The sequence below is a fragment of the Carcharhinus amblyrhynchos genome, chromosome 12, assembly GCF_965287045.1.
Source record: "Carcharhinus amblyrhynchos chromosome 12, sCarAmb.v2.hapA, whole genome shotgun sequence".
Taxonomy (NCBI): Eukaryota; Metazoa; Chordata; class Chondrichthyes; order Carcharhiniformes; family Carcharhinidae; genus Carcharhinus; species Carcharhinus amblyrhynchos.
The window spans coordinates 24,491,445-24,517,064 of record NC_137335.1 but is presented as its reverse complement, the minus strand read 5'-3'; the positions used below and the strand labels follow the sequence as shown (position 1 = coordinate 24,517,064).

Genomic DNA, 25,620 nt, shown 5'->3' with positions numbered 1-25,620 from the left:
TATAATTTCCTTTGAATTTGGTCTCTGCAGCCAACAGGGGTCATTAACATATCTGCAGAAATAATGAGTCGTAATTTTCTGTGATACTGCCAAATACATCTTGTTCAAGGATCACAATCAGGCACAGCTTCAGCCATTTTAAAAGGTCATTGTCCAGTTTTAAAATGTTAAAAATTACCCATGAGGATATGCATACATATTTTACAGAAAAAAGGGGGTGAATTTTGCCATTCCACCAGCCAGAGGAATCATAGTGGGCGAAGGGCAGACTATGGAAAGATCTGTTGACGTTGAGAGGGATTTTCCAGTTTCAGGGCAAGCACAGCCAGAAAATCCTGCCCCTAGTGTGAAAAAATAGTTTGCAATTGCTTTTTCATGGAGATGATGCCCATTTAAAAATATCAGTTTTGACTTGGTGGCATGAAGGGTCAGCTATGGAAATTGTGACCTGCCAGTCTGGTTCAATCCACATTGTTGCATGTAACTCACTAAAATAAACACAACTGTGTTTTTTTATGAGGACTGCAATCCATCTCAGTCACCTTGATCATAAATTCTCTTCTCAATGTTGACAGTCCTGGTAAAGAGTATAGTCAGCTCAATTCCCTGCTCCCACCTGTCAGAGGAAGTGTTGGAGACCAACCTTTGACTTGCACTCTCTGCCAGCACCACTCCCAAGTACAAGTATGGGATGAACATAATTACATTAAGTTATAGGCCTGGATTTTTATGCCTCTCTGAGTGTCGGAGAGAATATAGAACATTACAGCACAGTACTGGCTCTTCGGACCTCAATGTTGCGCCGACCAGTGGAACCAATCTAATGAACCTCTAACCTAAACTATTCAAATGTCATCCATAACATTGGAATAGTGAATGGGATTAAAAATAATGGACAGGACTTGATTCCAAGATTTCCAGCTCCATTCCTGTCATGCAGGATATTTGTGACCCTAGGAGTGTAATGCCAGACTTGGTCAAATGCTGCCTTGATGTCAAAGACAGTCACTCTCACCCTTCCTCTTGAGTGCAGCTCTTTTATCCATGTTTGGAGCAAAGCTGTAATGAGATCAGGAGCTGAGCTGAGCTGCCCTAGCAGAAACCAAACTGAGCATCAGTGAGTAGGTGATTGCTAAGCAAATGTCATTTGGTAGCACTGTTGACAACCCATTCCACCACTTTGCTATGAGCAAGAGTGGACAGATGGAGCATTCGGTAATTGGATGAGTTGGATTTTTCCTGCTTTTTGTGAATAGGAAATACCTGGGAAATTTTCCACATTGTGGGTAGATGCCAGTGTTGTCGTTGTACTGAAACAGCTTGGCTAAGAGTGCAGTTCTGGAACACAAATCATGAGTACTATTTCTGGAATGTTCTCCTAGCCTGTAGCCTTTGCCGTATGCAGTACCTTCAGCTGTTTCTTGATGTTAAATGGAGTAAAAATAGGCTGAAGATTAGCATCTGTGATGCTGAGGACCACAGAAGGAAGCCGAGATTGGTAATCCACTTGGCATTTCTGGCTGAAGGTTATTACAAATGCTTCATTCTTGTCTTTTGCACTGGTACACTGGGCTCCCCCACAATTGAGGAAGGGAATATTTGTGGAGTCTTCTCCTCTTCCATTTAGTTGTCCACCACTATTCATGACTGGATGTGATAGAATTGCAAAGCTTAGATCTGTACTGTTGCTTGTGGGGTTGCTTAGCTCTGTCTATCACATGCTGCTTTCACTGTCTGGCATGCAAGCATTCCTGTCTTGAAGCTTCACCACGTTGACATCTTACTTTTTAGTTAAGACTGGTGCTGCTCCTGACATGCCCTTCTGCACTCTTCATTGAACAAGGGCTCATCCCCTGGTGTCCTATCTAGGAGACAGGAAGAAAAACATGTGAGCGGGATTTTCCATGCCCCCCATCACATGTTTCACAGTAGCGGAGGTGGCCTGCCATTGATCGGCAGTGGATCTTCTCGTCATGCCATTGCCATTGTCAAGTCTCCCATTGAACACACCTCCTGCACAGTGGGGGTGCACTTGGGAAATCCACCTGGTGTGAACAACCAGAAAATTCCAGCCCATAATATCTACATCAGCCTGGCTACTTTATAATTTTTTTTAAATGGACAAATGGCTAGACTAAAAAATGGCCAACACTGACCACTTGATCATAGTTCTGGAAGTTTCTGAGCTAGGCAAAATTGCAGTTTAAATGTGGACAAAAGGTAACATGTTCATTTATATGCATTCTATAAGTAATCCCATTGCGACTATTAAACAAAGCAGAGAGTACAAATTTTACTTCGTCAGCATTGTGCAATATTGTTAATTTGACATGAAAATTACACTGTGCAGATGATAATATTGATTTCAGTGACTGCTTCAGCCCTCATTAACATGCTCTGCACATTGCACAAGAGAACACAGTGACAGTAATTCATATTTGGGAACATATTCAATACTTGCAGTCCAGATTAATTGCATAAAATCTTTTTAATCTGCAGAAGATTAAGAAGAATTTCTCCTGCCTGTGTGCATGATATAATTCAATTTAATTATTTTATAGTGCAATTGGATTCTATTTTACTAGAAATCTCACAGAAAGATCCGATGACTCCTGAGCAACAAAATGGAATAATTGAACAACATTGGCCTTCGCTGCCCATGAGAAGAATTGGAGTCATCAGGTGTCTCTGTGCAATAGAACTTTTAAGAGGCCAGTCAAAGAATGAATGGTTTACAGTTGCCATCTGTGTTTTCTTGATCAGCAAGTCTGAAGACTCTGCTGATTGCTTTTTTCACTATAATATATATTTTAAATATCTATTATGTAATACAGTTATCATGAAATTCCAATACCTCAAAAATACTCATGAAAAGCACCATGTTAAATAATAGATAAGTAGACAAAAGAACAAGTCAATGAGAAGACTCTTGAAAATCAGGAAGTACAGGCTAGTGATTTGCTATGAACCTATTATACACTCCTGTCCAGGCAATTTCACCCCACAAAGCCTGCTCACAGTAAACTCCAATTTGCAACAAAATAAACAGAACGCTAGCCATGATGCTGAAAAATTTAGGTTTTATCATTCTTTCATTAAACCTACATGCCGTAGACAGAGTGACTCCAGCAATTGGAGACCCAATGCTAATTCTCTAAAGATAATGAATCACACAGAAATTAATTGATGTTAAGGAGGTAGTTACACAAAAAAATCCCATATTTACAAAGCAATTCAATGCTGTAGAGAGCCTTACCGGTCTGACTTCTCTGATGTCAACCCACAATATACCATCAAAGGCATCCAATATTACTGACACTATTCCTAGGCTTCATTCATCAGATATCGACCAGCAACATAGGCAAATGTAGATTAAATTGTTGATCTAAGCTTTTCAGGGATGACTAATACAAGGTGCATAAACTTGTTAAGGTCTCAACTCCAGAACTGGATTGTTTTCCTTTCCCCATTGTGTTGGATAGTGTGAATTTATAACCAAAAATGCCCTAGCAGCAGCGGTGGCAGCGTTCAGGCCCAATTCAGGGTGGCAGAGGAATTGGTCCAATGTTGGATTCTGGTGGCATTGGTGGCTCTCTCAGGCCCAATAGTGGGAGTTGTTTCAGTACACGCCCAGGGAGGTGCCTAGTAGGCCTGAGGTGTAAGGATTGTTGAAAAGGCCAAAGGGGAAAGAGGGTTCCAGAGAGGCCTAAAGGGAAATCTGTCCCCACCTCAAATAGTCTACAAAGGCACATAAGAACCATCTCCTCCACATTTCCACAAAGTCACACCCTATCCTAAAATAAAAGTGTATTGTTAGTCCTTCATCATCACTGGTTTGAAATCCTGGAACTTTCTATTTAAATTGGTGAGTACCTTCACCATACAGTGAGTAGACATTCAGAATGGCAGCTTACCAACATCTCAAATGGCAATTAGGAATGGGTAATAAATGATGGCCTTGTCAGTGATGGCAAAATTCCAAGGACAGAAACAGGGCATTAGCCCAACTGGTCAATGCTGGTATTTATATTCCATGTATGCGTCCTCCCATGCCTCCCCCCCCATTGCCTCTCCCTTGTCCCCACCCCCTTTCATCAAGCCCTCTCAGTATATTCATCAATCCCTTTCTCCCACATTCTTGTCTAACTTTCCCTTAAATTTATCTATACGATTCACCTCAACAACTCCAAGTGACAATAAATGAGAGGTTCTCACCATTCTTGTGGTAAAGAGGGTATTCTGGAACTCCCTATTTGATTTCTTTGTGGCTAAGTTATATTTAAGACCACAAAATGCTGGAAATACTCAATAGACCATATAGTATCTGTGGAGATAGAAACGTGGTCAATGAGCAAGTTCCTACCTGACTAAACTGATCACCATGCTAGGGGTGTTTGGGGTGGAGGTGGAAATGATTCTGTGCAAGTAGCAGTGGGTTGCAAAACCAGTAGTTGATGGAACAGGCTTGCTTGGCTTTTTAGCTCAGCCATGGTATTATCATCACATTTCTGGGGAAGAGGTCAGACAGTCAAACAAGATCATGGGAACACCTACCCAAGCATCTCCCTTCCCGATACCTATGATTTCAGATATTTCTTCCAGGTGAAATAATGATTTACTTGCGTTTTAGTTTAGTGTGCTACATTCATTGCTCATGCTGCATTCTGCTGCGCACACACACACAGTGGAAACCAAACATGGATTAAGTGACCATGTTGCCAAACAGCTTTGTTCAGTCCATAAGCATGACCCTGAGCTTCTGGTTATCTGGCATTTAATCCTCCATCCCACTTCCATTCTGGCTGCCACACTGTTTTGATGACGCTCAACAGAAACTTGAGGGACAATTAAGGGACTTTACAGCCTTTGAAACACAACATCAAATTCAGAAATTTGAATTCAGAAGCTGGTAATGATTCTGCTGTGCCTTAAATCACCTTATCACAGATCTTTTTTTTATTCCTCCCCCACTCCTTTCCCTATGCTTGTGACACCTATAATGTTTTCCCATTCTGACAAATAGACCAGAAACATTAATAGCTTTGCTTCTCTTTCCACAAATACTGTCTGATCTGCTCAATATTTCTAGTATATTCTGCTAATATTTCAGATTTGCAGCATCAACACTATTTGGCCTGTTATTTTTATTATCCCTAGCTTTGGTTTTCCTCACAAGTGGAAACATTTTCTATACGTTCACCTTATCAAACTTAATCTTAAAGATCTCTATCAGCTCACTGCTCAACCTATAGTAGAGAAAACATGTCCCAAGTTCGGTCTTTCCAAATGAGTATAACCACTCAGTTTTGGTATCGTCACCCTGAGTCTTTTCTGCTCTTTCCCCAGTGCCTCATATCCTTTTTAATAAGATGGAGAGTAGCACTGTCCACAGGGCTCAGTGTAGCCTAATCAAGGTTCCATACAAGTTTAAAATAACTTCACTGCTTTTCAATCCATCCCTCTAGAAATAAACCCGTTCAGTTTGCTCTTTATATAGTTTTATTAAATTGTGTCACTACATCTAGTGATTTGTACATCTAAATTACTAGATCCCTTTTGTTCCCATTTAGACTTCCATAACCCAAACAGCATGTTGCCTCTTGATTCTTCTCACCAAAATTCATTACCTCACACTGATCTATATTTTGCCAATGATGTCCATTTTGCAAGTTTATTAGTTTCTTCCTATATTTTTTCACATTCTTCCTTAGTATTTGCCACTTGCAATTTGGTGACACTTGCAAATTTAGAAATTCACTCCAATTCTCCAAATCCACATTGTTAATGGAAATCATGAACAAGTGATGCATGTGCATTAGTTCCCACCTCCACCAGACTGTGTAACTGTAGCTCTACTCTCTATTTTCTGTTTTGTAGCCAGCTCTTTATCTATTCTTTCTTTAGTCATAGCTGAGCCTTCAGATATTCATTCAACTTTCATGCTTCACAAGACAATACCTTCACAATTTTGTATCCGGCAATATTCCCATCGTGTGTTTACATCGAGAGTATAGCACCAGGGCCCAGTGGTATCATTGTCAGGATTTCTGCAATAGTTTACTTCCAGGTCAGCATATGGGCTATTTTCTGGTGTGTAACTATTCAAAAAAAAATATTGATTTATCATCAATTATCACTTAAAAGTGTGTTTAGCTAAAGAGAATATATATTTGGGAACAGATAGTTACAGCTTTGAAGATTTAAACAGAAAGCAAGTAAAAAATTGTATATTCATATACCATCTTTCACAATTTCAAGATGTGCCAAAGTGCTTGACGTCCAATCAAGTACTTTTGGAGTGTATTCACAGCTGTGATGTAGAAGCCAATTTGTGCAGAGTAAGCTCCCACAAACGACATTGAAATAATTGGCCAGATAATCTGTTTTAAGTGTAGAATTAAAAATAAATATTGGGCAGGGCAATGGAAGAACTTCCCTCCTCTTCTTCAAACAGTATAATTGGATCTTTCACATCCACTTAGGAGGGGAAAGTAGGGCCTTGACTTAAAGCTTTTTGGAATGTCAGTCCCTCTTGTCAGTGCAGCATTCCTTCAATACTGAAACGATGTGTCAGTACTACTGCCACTGAGCTAAGGCTAATAGTTTCTTTGCAATACTAGGGTATAAATGTTCCTTTGAAATTATTTCATCCCAATACATTAATGGAAGTGTTAATCTGCTGACATTGATACACAAAGTACCCTTACCTTGACATTAAGCTGCATAATTTCACTCCATTTTTTTTTCTTCCTCGCAAGTATGACGGCGTAGGACATTTGGATATATGAATGTTTCCAATTAGGATGATCTGCGATTCTAAATCTCTGAGGCTGAATTACAGTGAGCTAAAACAATTTGTTAATTTACCCTTGATTTGGATTAAGTCTGGGGGCAGATTCTAAACCAGGGAAATAAGGGCCCTTTGAGCTCAGGAAATCCTGAAAAACAGGTATCCTGAATATCTTGCAGAATTTAACTGCAGGGTTTCTTTACTTTTTTGCCCTTTTTTCTCAACCAACGCTTAAAATAGATATTCCAGCCATTTGCAGAAAGTGCTGGAAAATCTCAGCAGGTCTGACAGCATCCATGGAGAGAGAATAGAGCCAATGTTTTGAGTCAAAATGACCCTTCATCGGGGCATTTAGACCTAAAACGTTGGTTCTATTCTCTCTCCACAGATGCTGTCAGACCTGCTGAGATTTTCCAGGGTCATTTTGACTCAAAACATTGGCTCTATTCTCTCTCCACGGATGCTGTCAGACCTGCTGAGATTTTCCAGCACTTTCTGTTTTTGTTTCAGATTCCAGCATCCACAGTATTTTGCTTTTCTCTGGCCATTTATTTCATTGCTGTTTGTGGGAGCTCAGTCTGTTTCCTACATTACAGGGGTGATTCTCCCAACCCGCTGTGTTGCTCAAGCAGTGCAACGGGCTGAAAGACATCAGTAAAAGCCTATTCGCAGGATTCCTGCTGGGTGTCACAGCCTCCACGATTAAGATTTCCAGAGTAATCAGCTCTATGTCGGAAATCGGCATGGAATCGATTACAATCTGGAAATCGCGATTTCAATATCATTAACAGGCCCAGCACCGAAGTCTCCAGGCCCACTAGCGTTTCCCCTCCTGCCAGAACTGGTTCACTCCAGCAGGGTTTACAACTGCTCCCCATTAATGGGGAATAGGCGGCTGACCCTGCTGGAGGTAACAGAGGCAACTGAGGGCCTCAGGAAGTTGGGGATAAGGGGTATGTCCCTTGGGCAGTTCCAACCTAGCAGTTCCAGCCTGACTCTCTGGCACTGCCCGGGGGCACTTTGGCACCACCTCCCACCCTACATCCACTCTGCACTGATATCACAGGCAGAGGGAAGGAGGAAATGACCGGGGCTGGCTGTATGGCATCAAGGAACCCTGGTGAAACTGGAGTCAATGGGAATCAAAGGGGAAATTCTTCGTTGGTTGCAGTGATACCTGACACAAAGGAAGATGGTTGGAGGTCAATCATTTCACCTTCAGGACATCACTGCAGGTGCCCCTCAGGGCAGTGTCCTACACCCAAGCATTTTTAGCAGCTTCAATGACTTTCCTTCCATCATGAGGTCAGAAGTGAGGATGTTTCTCAGCACCATCTGCAACTCCTCAGATACTGAAGCAATTCATATCTAAATACAGCAATTACTGGACAATAAAGTCACCATTGTCCCAGATGACAATTGGCCGCTCTCCTCTTTGAGGGGGAGAGCTGACTGGTGGTGATTTAATCTGAAGATCACCACATCTCAAGCAAGGAGCAAGGCTGAGAAATCAGGCATCCATGAGCAAACTCAGCCTGTACAGGAATCAAACTTTTGCTGTCACTCTGCATCACAACCCAGCTGTTCAGCCAAGTAAGCTAACTGACCCCTAAATATCCAGGCTTGGGATGACAAGTGGTAAGTAACATTCATACTACATAAGTGCCAGGCAATGACTATCTCCAATAAGAGAAGATCTAACTATCGTCCCTTGATATTGAATGGCATTACCATTGCTGAATCCCCTACTATCAACATTCTGGGAGTTACCATTGATCAAAAATTGAACTGGACTAGCCATATAAATACTGTAGTTACCAGAGCAGGACAAAGGCTTGAAATCCTGACGCGAGTAACTCACCTCCTGACCCCTAAAACCTGTCCACCATCGACAAGGCACAAGTCAGGAGTGTAATGGAATACTCTCCACTTGCCTCTAACACAGCAAAAAACTCAACACCATCCAGGACAAAGCAGCCTACTCGAGTGTTACCCCTTCTACAATCATTCAATCCCTCCATCACCAATGAACAGTGACAGCCATGTGCACCATCTACAAGATGCACTGCGGAATTCACCAAGGTTTCTTAGACAACACCTTCCAAACACACAACCACTGCCATCTAGAAGGACAAGAGCACCTGATATCTGAGGACACCAATCAATCACCATCCTGACTTAGACATGTATTGCTGTTCCTTCGCTGTCACTGGTTATAATCCTGGGACTCCCTCCCTAACAGTATTGTGGGTGTACCAACATCTCTGGGACTGCAGTGAATCAAGAAGGCAGCTCACCACCACCTTCTGAAGAGCAACTAGGAATGGACTAAAAATGTTGGCGTAGCCCGTGATGCGCACATAATTTTTAAAAATATGCATTAGGCATTGTTCACACAAATGGCGACCCCCTATCTTGCAAGATTTGTCCTTGTGCTCCAATATCCTTTAGTTGTTTGTCTCATTTTTTATCTTGGCTTTACAGTACATCTGCTCCTCATCAATCTTGCTTTTCCCTGCTTTGGGTTTTATTTTGCAAAACAATACCTTTTAATTAAAATCATTTTACCCTTTCATTCCTATTACATTGAACAGGAATTGGAGGAGGGGGCAGGAGCAGTTACCATTTCAATATCTCTTCCCCAACTCCCCCAGCTTCCAGACCCAGGAGCTATTTCCTTTTTTTTCATAAAATCCTTACAGTTTAGAAGGAGGCCATTTGGCCAATTGAGTCTGCACTGACTGTCCAAAAGAACATGTTACACAGTCCCACTCTTTCCGCTCTATCCCCATCACCCTGCAAATTTACCATGGCTAATTCCCCTAACCTACACATCTTGGGACACTAAGGGGCCATTCCAGCTGCATGTTTCACAGTGGTGGAACCAGAGAATCCCATCGCTTGTGAATGGAATGCCACCTCATTCAAGCCACCCCACGCTGCCTGGAAATCCCCAGGCTGGGGCATGCTGCTGACAGGACCAGAGAATCCCACCAGTATTAATGGCTGGAGGATCCCAGTCAAGTGTCATAACAGTGAGAACACTAGAATGAACTGCACCAGTTTGTCCATTGAAGCCCATTCCGCAATTGTCCCACACTCAATAGTTTTTTTGAAGAGCGATGAGTTGTGCATCAGTTTTGGGAGGGGCGGGACTTAAACATGCTGATGAGCCTAGCTGCAAAGCACTTGTGTGCTGTTTTAGAAGGGTGCCTTGATCTCACCGTGCACTGCAACATCCCTGCCCTCCCCCCACAGACATCAGGACCTCCCTTCCTCATTGACAGCATGATTCCCATCCTCTCCCTGACATAGATTGCCAGCATCGCTGCATTGGAATTCTCCAACATGCCTCCCTCCCTTTCATATCTCCCAACAAGCCCCTTTCTCCATGACCACTGATATCCCCCCTTTCATGGCCCCCATCATGTACCCTTGTCAAGACCCCCCCCCCCCATGCTCTACCCCTTCATGATCATACCATTCATTCTCCATCCCTTCACAACCCTCCCTGCGTAGCCCCCCCTCCCCCTCCCCTGTTATTCAGGCCCACCCCCTTGGTGGTACCCAACTAATGGGCACTGCCAAGTGGGCACTGTCAGGTGGACACCACCAGACGGACACTGTGCAGCCATATCCCCAAGGCCTTTAATGACTTCTGAGCCTGCCAGCATGGTCATCGTAAGGGATCTCTGCTGGTGGAGATCAGCTGTGATTCTCACCAGTCTTGAGCTGTGCCCAAGGAGCTGAGAGAAACTGGCATTGAACGGGCTAGGCTATTTTAAATGCTACCTTAAATATGCTAATCGGCCTCATGCCCTTTCTGGGCATGATCCAGTTTGTGCCATTAGAAAGGAACTGGAACGTTTGCAAACTTTGGTGCTGGGCACGAAACTGATTTTTAGGGCCATATGATATTTTCTAGATCAGTGCGATGTGCATCAGGTATAGCAAAGTCCGAAAATCACCCTATCTTCTTATTTCCCTTCTGATCCTTTTGCCAATTATTTTAAATCTTTATCTCCTGGTTACTGACCCTCCTGCCAATAAAGTCATTTTTTCTACATTAGTTCTGTTAAAGTCCTTAATACTTTTGAATGCCTTTATTAAATTTCCCTTGAATCTTCACTGCTGTAAGAGGAACAATCCTACCTTCTCCAATTTTTTTTATAATTGAATTCCTCACCCAGGTATAATTCCGGTAAAATTCCCCAAATCAAAATTTCCAAGGCATTGATATCCTTATTAAAGTGTGATGCCAAGAATTGGAAGTGACAGACGATTTAACTTAGAATCATAAAGATTAGCAATGTGTGTTCAATTGACATTTTTGTTTAGCGTATTATTAACAAGTAATATTGTTCAAGTTCTATGTAGGGGGAAAAAATAATGCTATTTCCAATCATTTAAAAAATGTACAGTCAATGACAGGCAATAAATTTAAAAAATAAGTTTTTAATTCTGATTTTAAAATTATGTAAGACTGAAGCAGCTGTATCGGCACTATTTTGCCAGAAAGAAGTGCTATTTCACTGAATTCAGCAGTTGCCAGACAAAATAGGAAGATAACAGCAAATTACTGCGAATGCTGGAATCTGAAACAAAAACAGAAAATGCTGGAAGATCTCTGTGTGTCTGACAGCACCTATTTTATGGAGAGAGAATAGAGCTAACATTTTGATTCTGGATGACCCTTCATTGGAGCTCTGAAGAAGAGTCGTCTGGATTTGAAATGTTAGCTTTATTCTCTCTCCAAAAAATAGGCGCTTAACTGAACCGCTTAATTCTGCCATTATACTTTATATTTATGTAAGTACTCTTTAGGTTATTATTTTTAATTTATTGTAAGAAAATTAATTAAAATACTTTTTTTATGAACAATACTATCCCCTACAATTCTTCAAATGGTTTATCTATAACAGTGGCCCAGTGATGGACACTCGCAGTAATCGATTCCATGGGTATTTTTATAAAATGTGAAATTTGAGGACTTTTAACACAGGGCTATTCAGCCATTTTAAGGATTGCTTCTATAAAATTCAAGAGGCCATTTTGTACAAAATCTTACATTAAAATAAAACTGTGAACCCATTCATATTGTAATAACCAAGAACTGATGTCTTCAGCTGTTTTCCGTCATTAAAAATAGCATTGGTCACTGAGTAAAACTCTTTGGCTGTGCTGAACTATTCCTCCATGAAGCTTTGCTTTTTCCCATCTTTATCATTTAGAACAGTGATAATACTGTTTCCTATTAACAGAGCTGTGAAAGTTGAATGGATGTTTAATGCACTAGAAGTGCCATCCAAAATGATTTGTGCTATACTAGATTCAGATCCATTATCAGAAGTTTATCTTAAGAAATTTGCTTACTGGGCCATGAAGGATTATAGAACCAAAGACTTAGGCTTAAATTTGTACATAAAACCAAAAACAAAATATTATTTGGATCTTAATTCTTGTGCATCGTGTCTGTACAATAATCGGTTTGATTAGGGTATGATGATATGTCATAATGTCAATTAATATGTGCTTATTAAGAAATAATCTGCAGTTGAATGGGGGCAAGTTCTGCATTCTACAAAGTCCTTTCGTTTGACCATCTTAAGCTTTCTTTACCATCATCTATTGGCTGTGGTCAGTTGCTACATTGACCTAATCAAAATACTTTTGTGGTAGTTCCCACATTGTGTGACATTAAGCTAAATGTGACAAGAAGAACTGATAACCAACTCTCTACAATACAAGTCCCTAATAAAAAGTGCAGAAATTTGACAGAATCTGATTCACACATATTCATCATTTACTTGTTTAATTTTTTAATGTTGTTCTTTTTAGCTGTAAAAAGTTATAGCTTTTTAACAAAGAAAACTAAATACTAACTTTGGTTTGTGTGGTGTGTTGCTGGCCCATTTTTGACAGGTTCTTCCAGAAGCTGTTTTTGATGCTGTTCCTCTGTAGCTGGCACCATTGCCTGATTTGCATTCCAAAATAAATGCTATGTAAGAAGAAAATAAAGGTATTGATGAATTTTGCAGCTATTAAATAAAGTTATGCAATGGAAATAAAGCAGTGACAATGACTGGGGACAATAGGTCCATCCCTTTTTGTTCCATCATCCTTTCTTTTCTGTCACTTCAGTGACACTGCTTTCCAATCATGGGCTGTATACCTCATGCCTGATAACCGACCTCAGTCCATGTGTTAATTCAAGTTTTGCTTCTACATTCAGATTCCCCCATGTGGAGGGCATTATTAATTGTAACTGTGTAATCATTAAGTCATTCAGCAAAGACCAATCAGATTCATCAATAGGAAGGGATGCTACTCCCTCAATGTTTAACTAGTCTGCAGCCCCGAGGGCTTCTTCCATATTTGCACTTACCTTCCTGGAATATGCCACAATTCCTTCAATCTCAGCCCATCCTGGCTACCAGATCTTCACATCGACCCCCAAAGTACTTGGATGGATTGAGGGAACAAGGGATAGATCATGAAGACTTGGCTAGTCATCCCACAATGGCATACACAGGCAATACAACCAATGCTACCTATTCACTGGAAGAATCGTTGAGTAGGTCATTGAGCTTCAAAAGATGCAATTCTGATACTTTGACAAGTCAGGTGCCCTCCTGCAAGCATTTTGGTCATTACGTGATCTATTGCCCTATCCATAACATGCCCTCGAGAGAAGTGAACCTTTAGAGCAATGAGGCCCTAGAAAAGGACAGCTCATCAGGGGAGAAGCATGAGGTAAGAGAGGAGGAGGAAGAGGAAGTGGAGGAACATTATGCTGAACAGAGAGGTGCACCTGAAGCATGGTGAAATGGCCTCCTCCTGCCACCCTCGGGGAAGGGGACCTTCATTTTCTCTCTCATGGATTCTCGGTGAAGTGAGGGGCAGCCTTGCCCTGGATGTCAGGCCTCTTGTTCGTCTGCGACTGACATCTTACTTCCCTCTGCTAATGTGGAAAGCTTTGGCAAATAACTTGGATTTCTCCATTAAACAGCCAGTAGCCTCAGTGATGGCTGCTGAGAAATGTCCAAATAAATCTCATATTTCATCTCAGCTGCTCTGTTCCCACTCCCACTTGGTCCAATTAGACAGCAAGCCCATCTCCATATCAGTTAAGGGCTTGCCCATTTGAAAATCTTAACTTTAATCAGTGTCCTACTGTAGGCAGCCTTCTGATCCATAAAACCGACCCTGCTCCTGTCTCCCACCCTCTTGATGAAAGTTCAGCCCAGTATATCTTCCCAACTTGCTTGGTAGAGAAATGCCTTGACTAATATCATGGAATAAAGAGAAATTTAAGTAAGACCTTACAGGTTTGGGAGATCTGCAGGACAGATAGAAAATAAATGTCTTCTACAATACTGTGTCTTCACCCTAACTCCTTCATAAACTTCACCATCCTCTACCTCTTCAAGAATAAAGAAATTCTTCTTTGGAAAACTAAGTTCCTAATGTCTAGTTTCTGCTGACTGTATAGCAAAAGAAATGTTGACTGCAGCACAGAGCACCAAACAGCTGAAATCCATAAAGAAACATAATAAGGCACATCTTCAGTTTCAGCAGAACTCTTTTGTAACTTTGCTGTTCACATCATCATTGATATGGAGACAGTTTTAAATAGGGTTAGTGTAAAGATGCTCGTTCACCAGTTTAGGGAAACCACAATTCATTTACTTACAGGTTAGAACTACAGAGGTTTGCAGCCTCGTGACTGCAATCAGCCTCTGAGATGATCCCAAATACAGAAGGCCACTCTTACCAGAGCGATCCCCTACCCTGCTCACCTATTGATTTCCCGAGTCATTGGGGAGATTGGTCCTTAAAGGGACAATCACTGCATTCCTCTACTTTTACATCCTTTTTAAACAAATGTCAATACTCAATTTACACAGTACAAGAAAATTAAACGTTGAGTAATGAATTTAGTCAATTATAAGTTAAGTCTTTAAGTGGAGCATCTGGTGGTGTTTCTGTCTGGGGTGTTTCCACTGGATTGCTGTCAGCCGAAACTACAATAGCAGGTGCTTCTTCAGGCATAGGCAGTTCAGGTTTCTGTTTCCATGGAGGTGTCAGTTGTGTCTGCCAGTAACCAAGAAGGAAACGTGAGATCCTGATCTCCAGGATCACCTATTTCTTTAGACCGGGCTTAAAAATTTGGATGGCTCGCTCAGCTTGTCCATTGGATGTTGGGTGGGAAGGCACAGTTTTAATGTGCTTAATTCCTTTGAGTGTAAAGTTTTGAAACTCAGCACTTGTGAATACTGTTCAATTATCACACACACTGATTTCAGATATTCCTTGGGTGGAAAAACATTGGTGTAATCTTTCAGTGGTTACATGCAGTAGGAGACTTCACCTCAAAAATGTCCATCCACTTCGACTACATATCAACAATAAGCAGAAATATTCTGCCTATGAATGGACTAATATGATCAATGTAGACTCATACCCATGGCCAGCTAGGCCATTCCTAAGTGTGCAGCTGCAGCAGGCAACCTTTATTACAATTGGCATTGCTCACAGTGTTTGACTAGGTCCTCAATGCTGGCGTCAATGCCAAGCCACCACACATAAATTCCAGTGAGCACTTTCATCCTTGAGATGCTTGGATGAGCACTGTGTAATTCATTAGAAGCGGCCCTCTGCCTGGTATTGGGATGACTACTCTTGCTCCCAGAGTATAACTCATATCAGCTTTGTGTAAGATTGACCTCCAACCAGCTTTGATTACAGGTCTTCAAGCTTCAGCATTGGATATTTCCAACTTGAAACCCGATTAACTGTTAACTTGTGATCACTACAATTGCAGATGGTCTTCTCCAATTTTAATTTGGGAACTATGGGTGCTGCCCATTCCGAGAGCTGAACTGGCTGGATAATCCCCAGTTCTTCCAATTGTTTTAATTCAGCATCTACCTTCTCTCGTAAAGAATGTGGTATTGGTCTTGCCCTAAGAGATCAAGGCATCCTCATAGATCTTCACTCGCAAGTCTATTATTTTGCCTAATTCATCTTTGAAGAAGCTTTTGCATTTCTTCATCAGTCCGACCAGCCCTCTTTCCCCTACTTGGAAAATCTTGGTCCAATTTAACGTGATTTCCTTAAGCCAATCGCGGTCAAGAAGGCTTGGCCCTTCACCTGTCACAGTGATCACTGGGAATTGGGCATCTGTTGTCCATAGCTTACAGGCACCATTGTAGTCCCCACTATTGCTCATCATTTCTCCAGAAAAAGTTGTTAATTTGTGTTGCAGTACTCTTCTAATTCAATTAGAAGTACTGATATGTGTGCTTACCTATCACAGTAGCTGATGCCCTTGTATGAACTTCCACCTTAAGAGGTTTCCCATTTACCCGGAGCATTACAATAATAGGGACTATCTCACCTGCTTTTATATTAAACAATGAGTGAATATTTAAATTGTTAGTGCTAGACTCTGCCACTGGTGCTGCATAATTTAATCAGCTACTCAGTAGACTTGATGTTTTGATTTGGTTTGATTTATTATTGTCACATGTATTAACATAAGGTGAAAAGTATTGCTTCTTGCGTGATGTACAGACAAACCATTCATAGAGAAGGAAACAAGAGAGTGCAGAATGTAGTGCTACAGTCATAGCTAGGATGTAGAGAGAGATCAATTTAATGTAACGTAAGTCCATTCAAAAGTCTGACAGCAGTAGGGAAGAAGCTGTCCTTGAGTCAGTTGGTATGTAACCTCAGACTTTTGTATTTTTTTTCTGAAGGAAGAAGGTGGAAGAGAGAATGTCCAGAGTGTGGGATCCTTAATTATGCTGGCTGCTTTTCTGAGGCAGCGGGGAGAATAGACAGAGTCAATGGTTGGGAGGCTGGTTTATGTGATGGATTGGACTACATTCATGACCTTTTGTAGTTTCTTGCAGTCTTGGACAGAGCAGGAGCCATACCAAGCTGTAGTACAACCAGATCTTTGCCTATGCCTTAAATGGCCTTTCCTTTGACATAAAGAACGTTCAGCCTCCTTAAACCTGCAGAAATCAGGGGAGTGGCTACCTCCATGTCAGTAACATTCTATTTCAAACTTTGCTGATTGATTGCCTCTTCTAAATATTCTTGTCTTATTTGTGGCTGAATTTGTTTCTTGCCTTGTGGCTACTTCTTTGGTTTTTGTCATGATTTGGAAATGCCAGTGTTGGACTGGGGTGGACAAGATGAGAGGTCACACGACACCCAGTTATAGCCAATAGGTTTATTTGAAATCACAAGCTTTCTTTCTCAGGTGAAGTGGAGTGAGGTGCGCAGGCACAGAATATATTGGTGGAGTGACAACTGCTCGACGCTAACAGGTAATCAAGAGTGTCAAAGGATAAGTACAGACAGTGTTATTCAACCAGCATACAGTGTATTTATCCTTTGACACTTTTGACTATCTGTTAGTGTCGGGCTATCATCACTCAGCCTATATATTCTGTGACTGCACACCTCGCTGCACTTCACCTGATGAAAAACATAGAACATAACAGCACAGTACAGGCCCTTCAGCCCTCAATGTTGTGCCAAGCTATGTCCAATCCCAAGATCAAGCTATCCCACTCTCTATAATTCTTCTGTGCTCCATGTGCCTATCCAATAACCACTTGAAAGTTCCTAAAGTGTCCGACTCCACTATCACAGCAGGCAGTCTATTCCACATCCCAGCCATTCTCTGAGTGAAGAATCTACCTCGGACATCCCTCCTATATCTCCCACTATGAACGTTATGGTTATGGCCCCCAGTGACAGCCACATCCACTCGAGGAAATAGTCTCTGCACGTCCACTCTATCAATTCCTCTCATCATCTTATAAACCTCTATTAAGTCGTCTCTCATCCTCCTCCGCTCCAAAGAGAAAAGCCTCAGCTCCCTCAGCCTTTCCTCATAAGACCTACCCTCCAAACCAGGCAGCATCCTGGTACATCTCTTTTGCACTCTCTCCAATGCTTCTTATAGTGAGGTGGCCAGAACTGAACACAATATTCCAAATGTGGTCTCACCAACATCCAGCATAGTTGCAGCAAAACCCCATGGCTCTTAAACTCAAACCCCCTATTAATAAACACTAACATACTATAAGCCTTCTTCACGGCTCTATCCACTTGAGTGGCAACCTCCTCCATCCTATCAGCCTGTATCATGCACTCATCCTCAAAAACCTCTCCTTAGTGAACACTGAAGAAAAGTATTCATTCAATGCCTCACCTATCTCTTCTGACTCCATGCACAATTGCCACTACTATCCTTGACTGGCTGTAACCTCACCCTGGTCATTCTTTTATTTCTCACATAAGAGTAAAAAGCCTTGGGGTTTTCCTTTATCCGACCCACCAAGGACTTCTCATGCCCCCTTCTACCTCTCCTAAGCCCTTTCTTTAACTCATTCCTAGCTACCTTGTAATACTCAAGCGACCCAGCTGAAACTTGTTTCTTTCATCAGACCATTCGGCCCAGCGGGTCTGCACTGATTCTCCAACAGAAGCAGCACTCTGAAAGCCTGTGATCTCAAATAAATCTATTGGACTATAATCTGGTATCATGTGACTTTTGGCTTTGGTGGCACTGCTGACTGCAGGTTCCTGCCCTAACTAGTGAATGGCGTCATTTTGCACGTTGTGTGATTCTTGTGCACTTTTTCAGTGCTTTCCATTGCCTCTGACATCTCTGTTGCTCATTTAAAATTCATATTGACCTCTGCAAATAATCTCCATTGTATCATCTTGTTATTCACCCCTCAGACTAATCCGTCCCATAACATATCATTCAATAGGGAGGCGATGGTCTAGTGGTATTATTCCTGGACTATTAATCCAGAAACTCAACTAATGTTCTGGGGACCCAGGTTCGAATCCCACCACAGTAGATGGTGGAATTTGAATTCAGTAAAAAATATCTGGAATTAAGAATCTACTGATAACCATGAAACCATTGTCAATTGTCAGAAAAACCCACCTGGTTCACTAATATCCTTTAGGGAAGGAAATCTGCCATCCTTACGTGATCTGGCCTAAATGTGATTCCAGATCCACAGCAATGTGGTTGACTCGCAACTGTCCTCCAAGAGCTACTAGGGATGAGCAATAAATGCTAACCCAGCCAGCGACGCCCACATCCCATGAATGAATCAAAAAAATCAGTGCAGCTCAAAAATTGCAATATTCTGATTTCTGTTTCAATTTAGTGATACTTAGTCCAAAGATGTGCAGGTTAGGCGGATTGGCCAAGCTAAAATGTCCCTTAGTGTTCCCAAATATGTATGTTCGAGGAATTAGTGGAGTGAATATGTGGGGTTATGGGGATACTGAGGGAGGGTGAGCCTGAGTAAGACGCCCTGTTGGAGAGTCAGTGCGGACTCACTGGACCAAATGGTCCCTTTCTGCATTTTAGGGATTCAATGATTCTAAGATCTGAGTCACAATTGTTTCACCTGGGGCTCCCCCCTTGAATTAAACTTGAATTTCTGGTGTATAACTGATGGTTTAGGCTGGAAATGTGACATTACCTATTCTGTGAGCTCACTGAATGATTTGGAGTCAGGTACGCTTGGGGCTGTGAGACTGCGATTCAACATTTGATATCTAATTGTGTAAAGTCAAGAAAACTTTACAGATATTTAGACTGATCTTGAGCACTATGCCGAGATTTTTGGTTGTATCACAATTACAGCAGCATAATAAATAGAAAGGAGAATCCAACCATGAATATTGATGTCCTGTTCCATAAAAATAAAGACAGAACTCTGCAATTATGAAACAAAGTACAGTGGCAGATGGCTCTAGCAGGGTTTTTCCCACTGACCAGAACGGCAGGATACCATAATAGATTCTGCACTCGAATGCTCATTAATTAGACACAGGCTCATTAATTCATCCACCAGCCATCAAATGGTGGATTTGAAGGTGCTGGTACCACATTTAAGCACCAGTTGAGCACACTCATATCACTCTCTCCCAGCCAACCTGTCTTTGGAAGACTCTCCCACATATCAAGAAGCCAGAAGCTACATGTGAGTAGCTTAAAGAAGAAAGCAGCACCAGCTTTCACCACCAAAGCCTCTGAGGTCCCTATTCGAGGAGTACAGGCCCACAGGCATGTGCTTTACTCCTGGAGCAGCTCAAAGCAGCACCTCACTACTTCAGCTTGCACAGTGCAGGAAGTGAATGAATGATCTCATCTACTCCATCAGGATAAGTCCTTTCTCTGCTCCCACCATGATCAAGCCCTCAGCATGGCATCATGTACTAAAATGGTTACTCTCTTTGTAGATCCCACACATTCAGATGCTGAGGACACACATCAACACTTACTCTCTCAACAAGACTTTCACAACGTCACCATCCTATCTGTCTTGTTGCTCACATTACATTCTCTATCTCTTCCTGGGTAGGGTGCACCACAAACAGGAGACATGCATTTCACCCAACCTCTGCTCGATTCCCTCTGATTATATTTCTTCTTTTTGTCTCTGTAGAGGCCAAAGTTGCTCATCACAAACATGAGCAAGCCTGGATCTGGGGAGGACGGCATGTATCCCCACCCTCAATGAGCTTAAAGTGCCTGGAGCAGAACTTGTCAACAAGGACAGTGACTGCTTCTGTGGCAGTACAGACTTGGCTCTCCCAAACAACCTGGCTCATATCTCAGCTCCATCGGTTCACTGAATCCTCCAATTCATAGTGAGTGCATTATTCTCTGAATTAGCCTTTCTCACTGTTTGCATGGCCTTTCCTTTATTCAGGAGAGTGAGGTGACTGTTCACAGGTCAGTACAAGGCTGCAGCAGATTTTATGACAGAAACATTTTTTATTGAATTGGGAGTTCTTTATCTAGCATCCATAGAGGCAGAGAAGCCTCCTATGTCTGGGACAAAGCTATGCAACGTTTGATCACAGATAGAGAATGGTTTCTCTGCATTATGAGGGATGGACATTGAGTTCTCCATCCCAAAAGAGCTGTTTCTTTCACAAATTCTACTCCCTCTCACTCACCCACATGACTCCTGTTCCAAGTTGTAAAAAGATCTGATGCATTGAAGGCTGTTTATAGTTTGTAATTTGAGAGTGCCTGTGGTTTCAGAATGCCTCTAATATGTTTCATCTTGTAAATTGTTAGACCCTCATTACATGTCCATCTTTTGCAGTTTTCACTGTATTTGAAGACAAGCAGCAAAATGATGTCGATGTCTGTTCAACATATATTCCTCATCCAAAATCACTAAACTAGTAGCTCTGATCATTACTACATTGTTGTTTGTGGGAGCTTGTGGTGCTCGAATTAGCTGAAATGTTTCCTACAAGCAGTGACTATATTAGAAATATGCGTTGTAAAGCACTTTGGAATATCTTGTTGAAGCATGGCAACCAGTTTACACAGCAAATGTCATTGGATCTTTTACATCCACCTGAGAGGCTTTGTTTTAACATCTCAACTATAAAACAGCACCACCAGCAGTGCAGCACTGCTTCAGTAAAGCACTAGAGTACCAACCTATGTTGTATGCCCAAGATTCTGAAGTCAGATTTGAACCCATGACCTTCCAACTCAGAGTTCCATCACTGAACCACAGCTAATGTTGGGCTGTTGATATGTTTTCACTTTGAAGCTGCTGTGTCAATTTATCCACATGCACATCAATGTTCAGAGTCCTTTGCTTATCTATGACAAATGAGGCCTTTTTTCAAATTAAATAGTACAAACCATAACTAGTATTGGTATTCTCACATTTCTAATCGATATAACATCCAACAAGATTGTCTGTATCATTATCCCTGCTCTTTAGTGGAAACTCATTGAAACCTTCACTTACCTTGTTTCTCATAAAGAACAACATTTGGTCTTCTCACCACCAATTTTGTGCGACTATTATCGGCTGTCGTTATGCATTCTTGATTCTTTTGAATGAAGAGGAAAGCTCTAAAAATTAAAATATACAATGAGGAATATTACTAGATAAAGTACAACTGGAGTAATTTTCACTTTGCTTAGTATTGTAAAGGGGACAATATTGGGTCAGAGTCCTTTATACATCTCCCCTGATTTTCAGCTTAAAACAAAGAGATTTATTATGAATGACGTGCATGATATCGGCCTCAATCAGCATTGCTTCCAGTGATCTAGATGAGGCTGAACCAATCGATACCAACATCAATAGCCAGATGAAGTTCCCCACCTAATCCAACGACCAATCTAAATTGAATGTGTTGTAGAACATTTAAATCTGAGTCATCGCAAGCCTGATTCTGCAAATGTGGGAAGTGCACAGTGGACTATTCTGTATTGTCTCAGTTCCAGCAAGTCACTCCAGCAAGGGGTCTACAGTTTAAACATGAACCTGCCTTCTTCCATAAAGAAAAATTTGTATTTGTGTTGTATCTTCCTTCGCATCAGGAAATACCAAAGTGCTCTACAGCCAATTAAATATTTTTGACGTGCTTCTGCAGACAGCAATAAATGGCCAGATGATTCATTTAGTGATTTATTGAGGGAATTTGTCAGGATATTTGGGAAGAACTTGTTCCTCTTCAGAATTAATGGCATAGAATCCTTTATCGACCTGAGAGGGAATTTGGGACCTTGGTTTGATCCCAGATTGTCCAATGACCAGCCCATGAGCTTGGTGCAGTCCATGAAGTCCTTTAGTGTGACCCCCAGAGGAAGTCTACAAAATGCAAGTAATTACATTGGAATAATACTAAAGAAACTGCTCCTCCAATCACAGGATGGTTTTCTCTGTATTTGCTGCTGATGGGTTCACAAATGAGCCTATCAACAGCAAATATGGGACAGAAACAGTCTGTGATTGAAGGAACAGCAACACTGGCGACAATGAGAGGGCTCCAGAAAAAAGAAGTACTGGGGAGCGAGTGAAAGAGAGAGTGTGTCATGTGGGGGAAGGAGACATTTGTTTCATGCTGAGCCAGACTGGCTGGGAGAAGGACAGACTCACTCCATGCTGGGCTCAATTGGGTAGAGAAAGAGAGACTTACTCCATTGCAGACCAGACCTTGTAGAGGAAGGAGGCACAGACTCAGGGCTGGGCCTGATGGGAGAACAGGAAACTCACTCCAGGCTGGGCTAGGTGAGGAAAAGACACTTGCTCCATATCAGGAAGCGCCTTGTGGGGGAAGGAGAGACTCGCTAGCTGGGATAGGCTGGGTAGGGGAGAAAGACTAGCATCGGGCTAGGCTGGGCTGCACAGAGTGGGGGGAGGAGAGACTCACTGCTAGGCCGGAAGAGGCTAGATGCTATAGTGCAAGTGAGAGTGGGGAGGCGGCTGCATGGTAAGGATGAAAGGACTTGCTGCACAGGGGTGTAGAAGAGAGAGATCATGATTGAGTGAGTGCTTGTGGGAGGGAGTAAGTGCATGTAGAATGAGAGTGCATGTCAGGGAAAGTGGAGGAGGGAGTGAGTGGAAAGTGTGTGTGTCTGGCTCACTTGCTGGCTCACTCCCACACACTAACACTTTGGTAGGAAGAATGGAGAAGGACCACAGAAAGCTTCAGCACCAGCAGATTTAGGGTTCATTGTGCATAAATCACAAAAGGCTAATTTGCAAGTTCAGCAGGGAAGGCAAATGGACAGTTGGCCTTTATTACGAAGGGAATGGAATATTGAAATAGGGAAACTAGGCCCCTTATCTAAGGAAATATATACTGGCATTGAAGGCAGTATGGATTATCTTATGAGAAGAGGTTGAATAGGTTTTAGGCCCCTTATCTAAGGAAATATATACTGGCATTGAAGGCAGTATGGATTATCTTATGAGAAGAGGTTGAATAGGTTGGGCCTGTACTCATTGGAGTTTAGAAGAGTGAGAAGCAACTTTATTGCAACATATAGGATTCTCATGAGGCTTGACAGAGCAGATGCTGAGACGTTTTTCCCCTTGTGGCATAATCTCAGGGTATGGAGTCACCAATTTAAGTCACAGATGAGGAGGAGTGGGAGCGAATATGTGGAATTCTTTATATGGTGGCAATAGAAGTTGGGTCATTAAGTATGTTCAAGGCTGTGATAAACAGATTTTTAATGAGTAAGGGGATCAAGGGTCATGGGGATAAGATGGGAAAGTGAAGATGATGATTATCATATCAGATCAGTCATGATTGCATTGAATGGCAGAGCAGAATCAATGGGTGAGTGACCAACTTCTGCTCCTACATCTTATGGTCTTGTAACACATAGTTACACCAACTCACATTGTGGGTGAGGGTGAGCGAGTGAGCATCAAGACATTGGAAGTGAGCCAGACAAACAGATTCTGTCCCTTTCACACTCTAATCAATCATTACTAATTACTCTTTTTTAAATGATCAGTTTATTTCTTTCACATTGTTTTATTTTATTTTCACTCAGCAAGTTACTTTTTTTCTTCATACCTTAGCTTTGTTTTGACTGGCACAGTGGTTAGCACTTCTGTCTCACAACGCCAGGGCCCCGGGTTTAATTCCAGCCTTAGATGACTGTCAGCATGAAGTTTGCACATTCTCCCCTTATATGCTTGTTGTTTCCTCCGGGTGCTTTGATTTCCTCCCACAGTCCAGGGATGTACAGGTTAGATAGATTGACCTTGCTAAATTATCCCTTAATGTCCCAAGATGCGTAGGCTAGGCGGATTAGTGGAGTAAATATGTGGGGTTAAGGGGATAGGGCCTAGGTAAGATAAAAAAATGTGGGCTGGTGCATTCAATGGATTGAGTGGCCTCCTTCTGCATTGTAGGGATCCTACATTCACATTGAATGTAGTGCCAAAGCTTATTTCTGAAATTTGCTCATCGACCACTTCAGTGAGAAAAAATTGGAAATCTGGCTTCTCAGGTGAAATGGTTGGACAAGACTTGTTTGATGTCTCATCAGAAAAACAACATCTCTGGCTGTGTAGCACTCCCTGGCCACTGCACTGGAGTAACAGCCTAGATTTTGTGCTTAGGTCTCTGGAGTTAACCTAAACAATCTGAATCATAGGCAACTGAGCCACAGCTAACACCTTTGTTCATATGACAATAATCATATGCCATGTATTTCTTGAACTTCCTATATTTTATTGAATAAAGAAACAAAATTACCTGCAAAGAAATTGAGTTTCTATGTTACATTTTGTTGCACATTCTTCAACTCCGATTGCTAAGTATCTTGATCCACGTGCAGAATAGATCCAGGCCCCTTCTGTTTTTACATAATCAGCCAGTATATTGCTTCTTACTGTACAGAAAATAGTCATTACATTAGTGTCCTTTGTTTATAACAATGTGCTTGACACAAAACCATCCAAATCAGTTATTAGCTTCACTTACCAAAACATGGCAAAATGAGAAAAATGAGCCCCGTGTAAGCAAGCATTTTAATCCTGATTTGAATCATCTTGAAAGTTCCTGCTATGGAAATGGGTCTTATTTACCGATTGAGGACTTTGCATCACCAAACAAACAAACCTGGGCAGAAAGGACAACTTTTACGTTTAGAGATAGTAAATCATTCTCTAAACAAAGATGGTGCACACTTGCTAACATTATGCAGAGAATTCAGAAAACTCTTAGTGTTTTAGTTTTTTTTCAGAGAAATTGCCAATGTTTGTTTAGTGACCTTCATTTGTCTTTTACGAATCCAACAACATTAACAGCTTTTGAAATCTTTCTAGTCCCAAATACAGACATTTGGTCACAATTTATTTGGTTAAACCAACGTTGGAGTGAGTGGATTAAAAGTTTCAGTTCTCACAAAGGAAAGCCACAAAATTGGACTCTATACCACCAGTGGTGCTATGCTACAGTTGCTTTAAAGGCTTAAACTGGCGTCATTGTGT

The 25,620-nt window shown here is 41.6% G+C and overlaps 1 protein-coding gene across 1 annotated transcript in view; it reads right to left on the bottom strand.

Annotated features, from left to right (window-relative positions):
- The window catches only part of LOC145350856 (plasminogen-like), a 107,188-nt gene extending 82,031 nt beyond the window's left edge, over positions 1 to 25,157 (bottom strand). The window contains exons 1-5 of the mRNA XM_080200231.1: positions 25,112 to 25,157; positions 24,884 to 25,019; positions 21,625 to 21,731; positions 12,674 to 12,788; positions 5,959 to 6,098 (exon numbers count right to left, since the gene is read on the bottom strand). Of these exons, the coding sequence (XP_080056357.1) occupies positions 5,959 to 6,098; positions 12,674 to 12,788; positions 21,625 to 21,731; positions 24,884 to 25,019; positions 25,112 to 25,157 (544 nt within the window). The remainder of the gene's footprint in view (positions 1 to 5,958; positions 6,099 to 12,673; positions 12,789 to 21,624; positions 21,732 to 24,883; positions 25,020 to 25,111) is intronic.
- Positions 25,158 to 25,620: the final 463 nt, after the last annotated feature.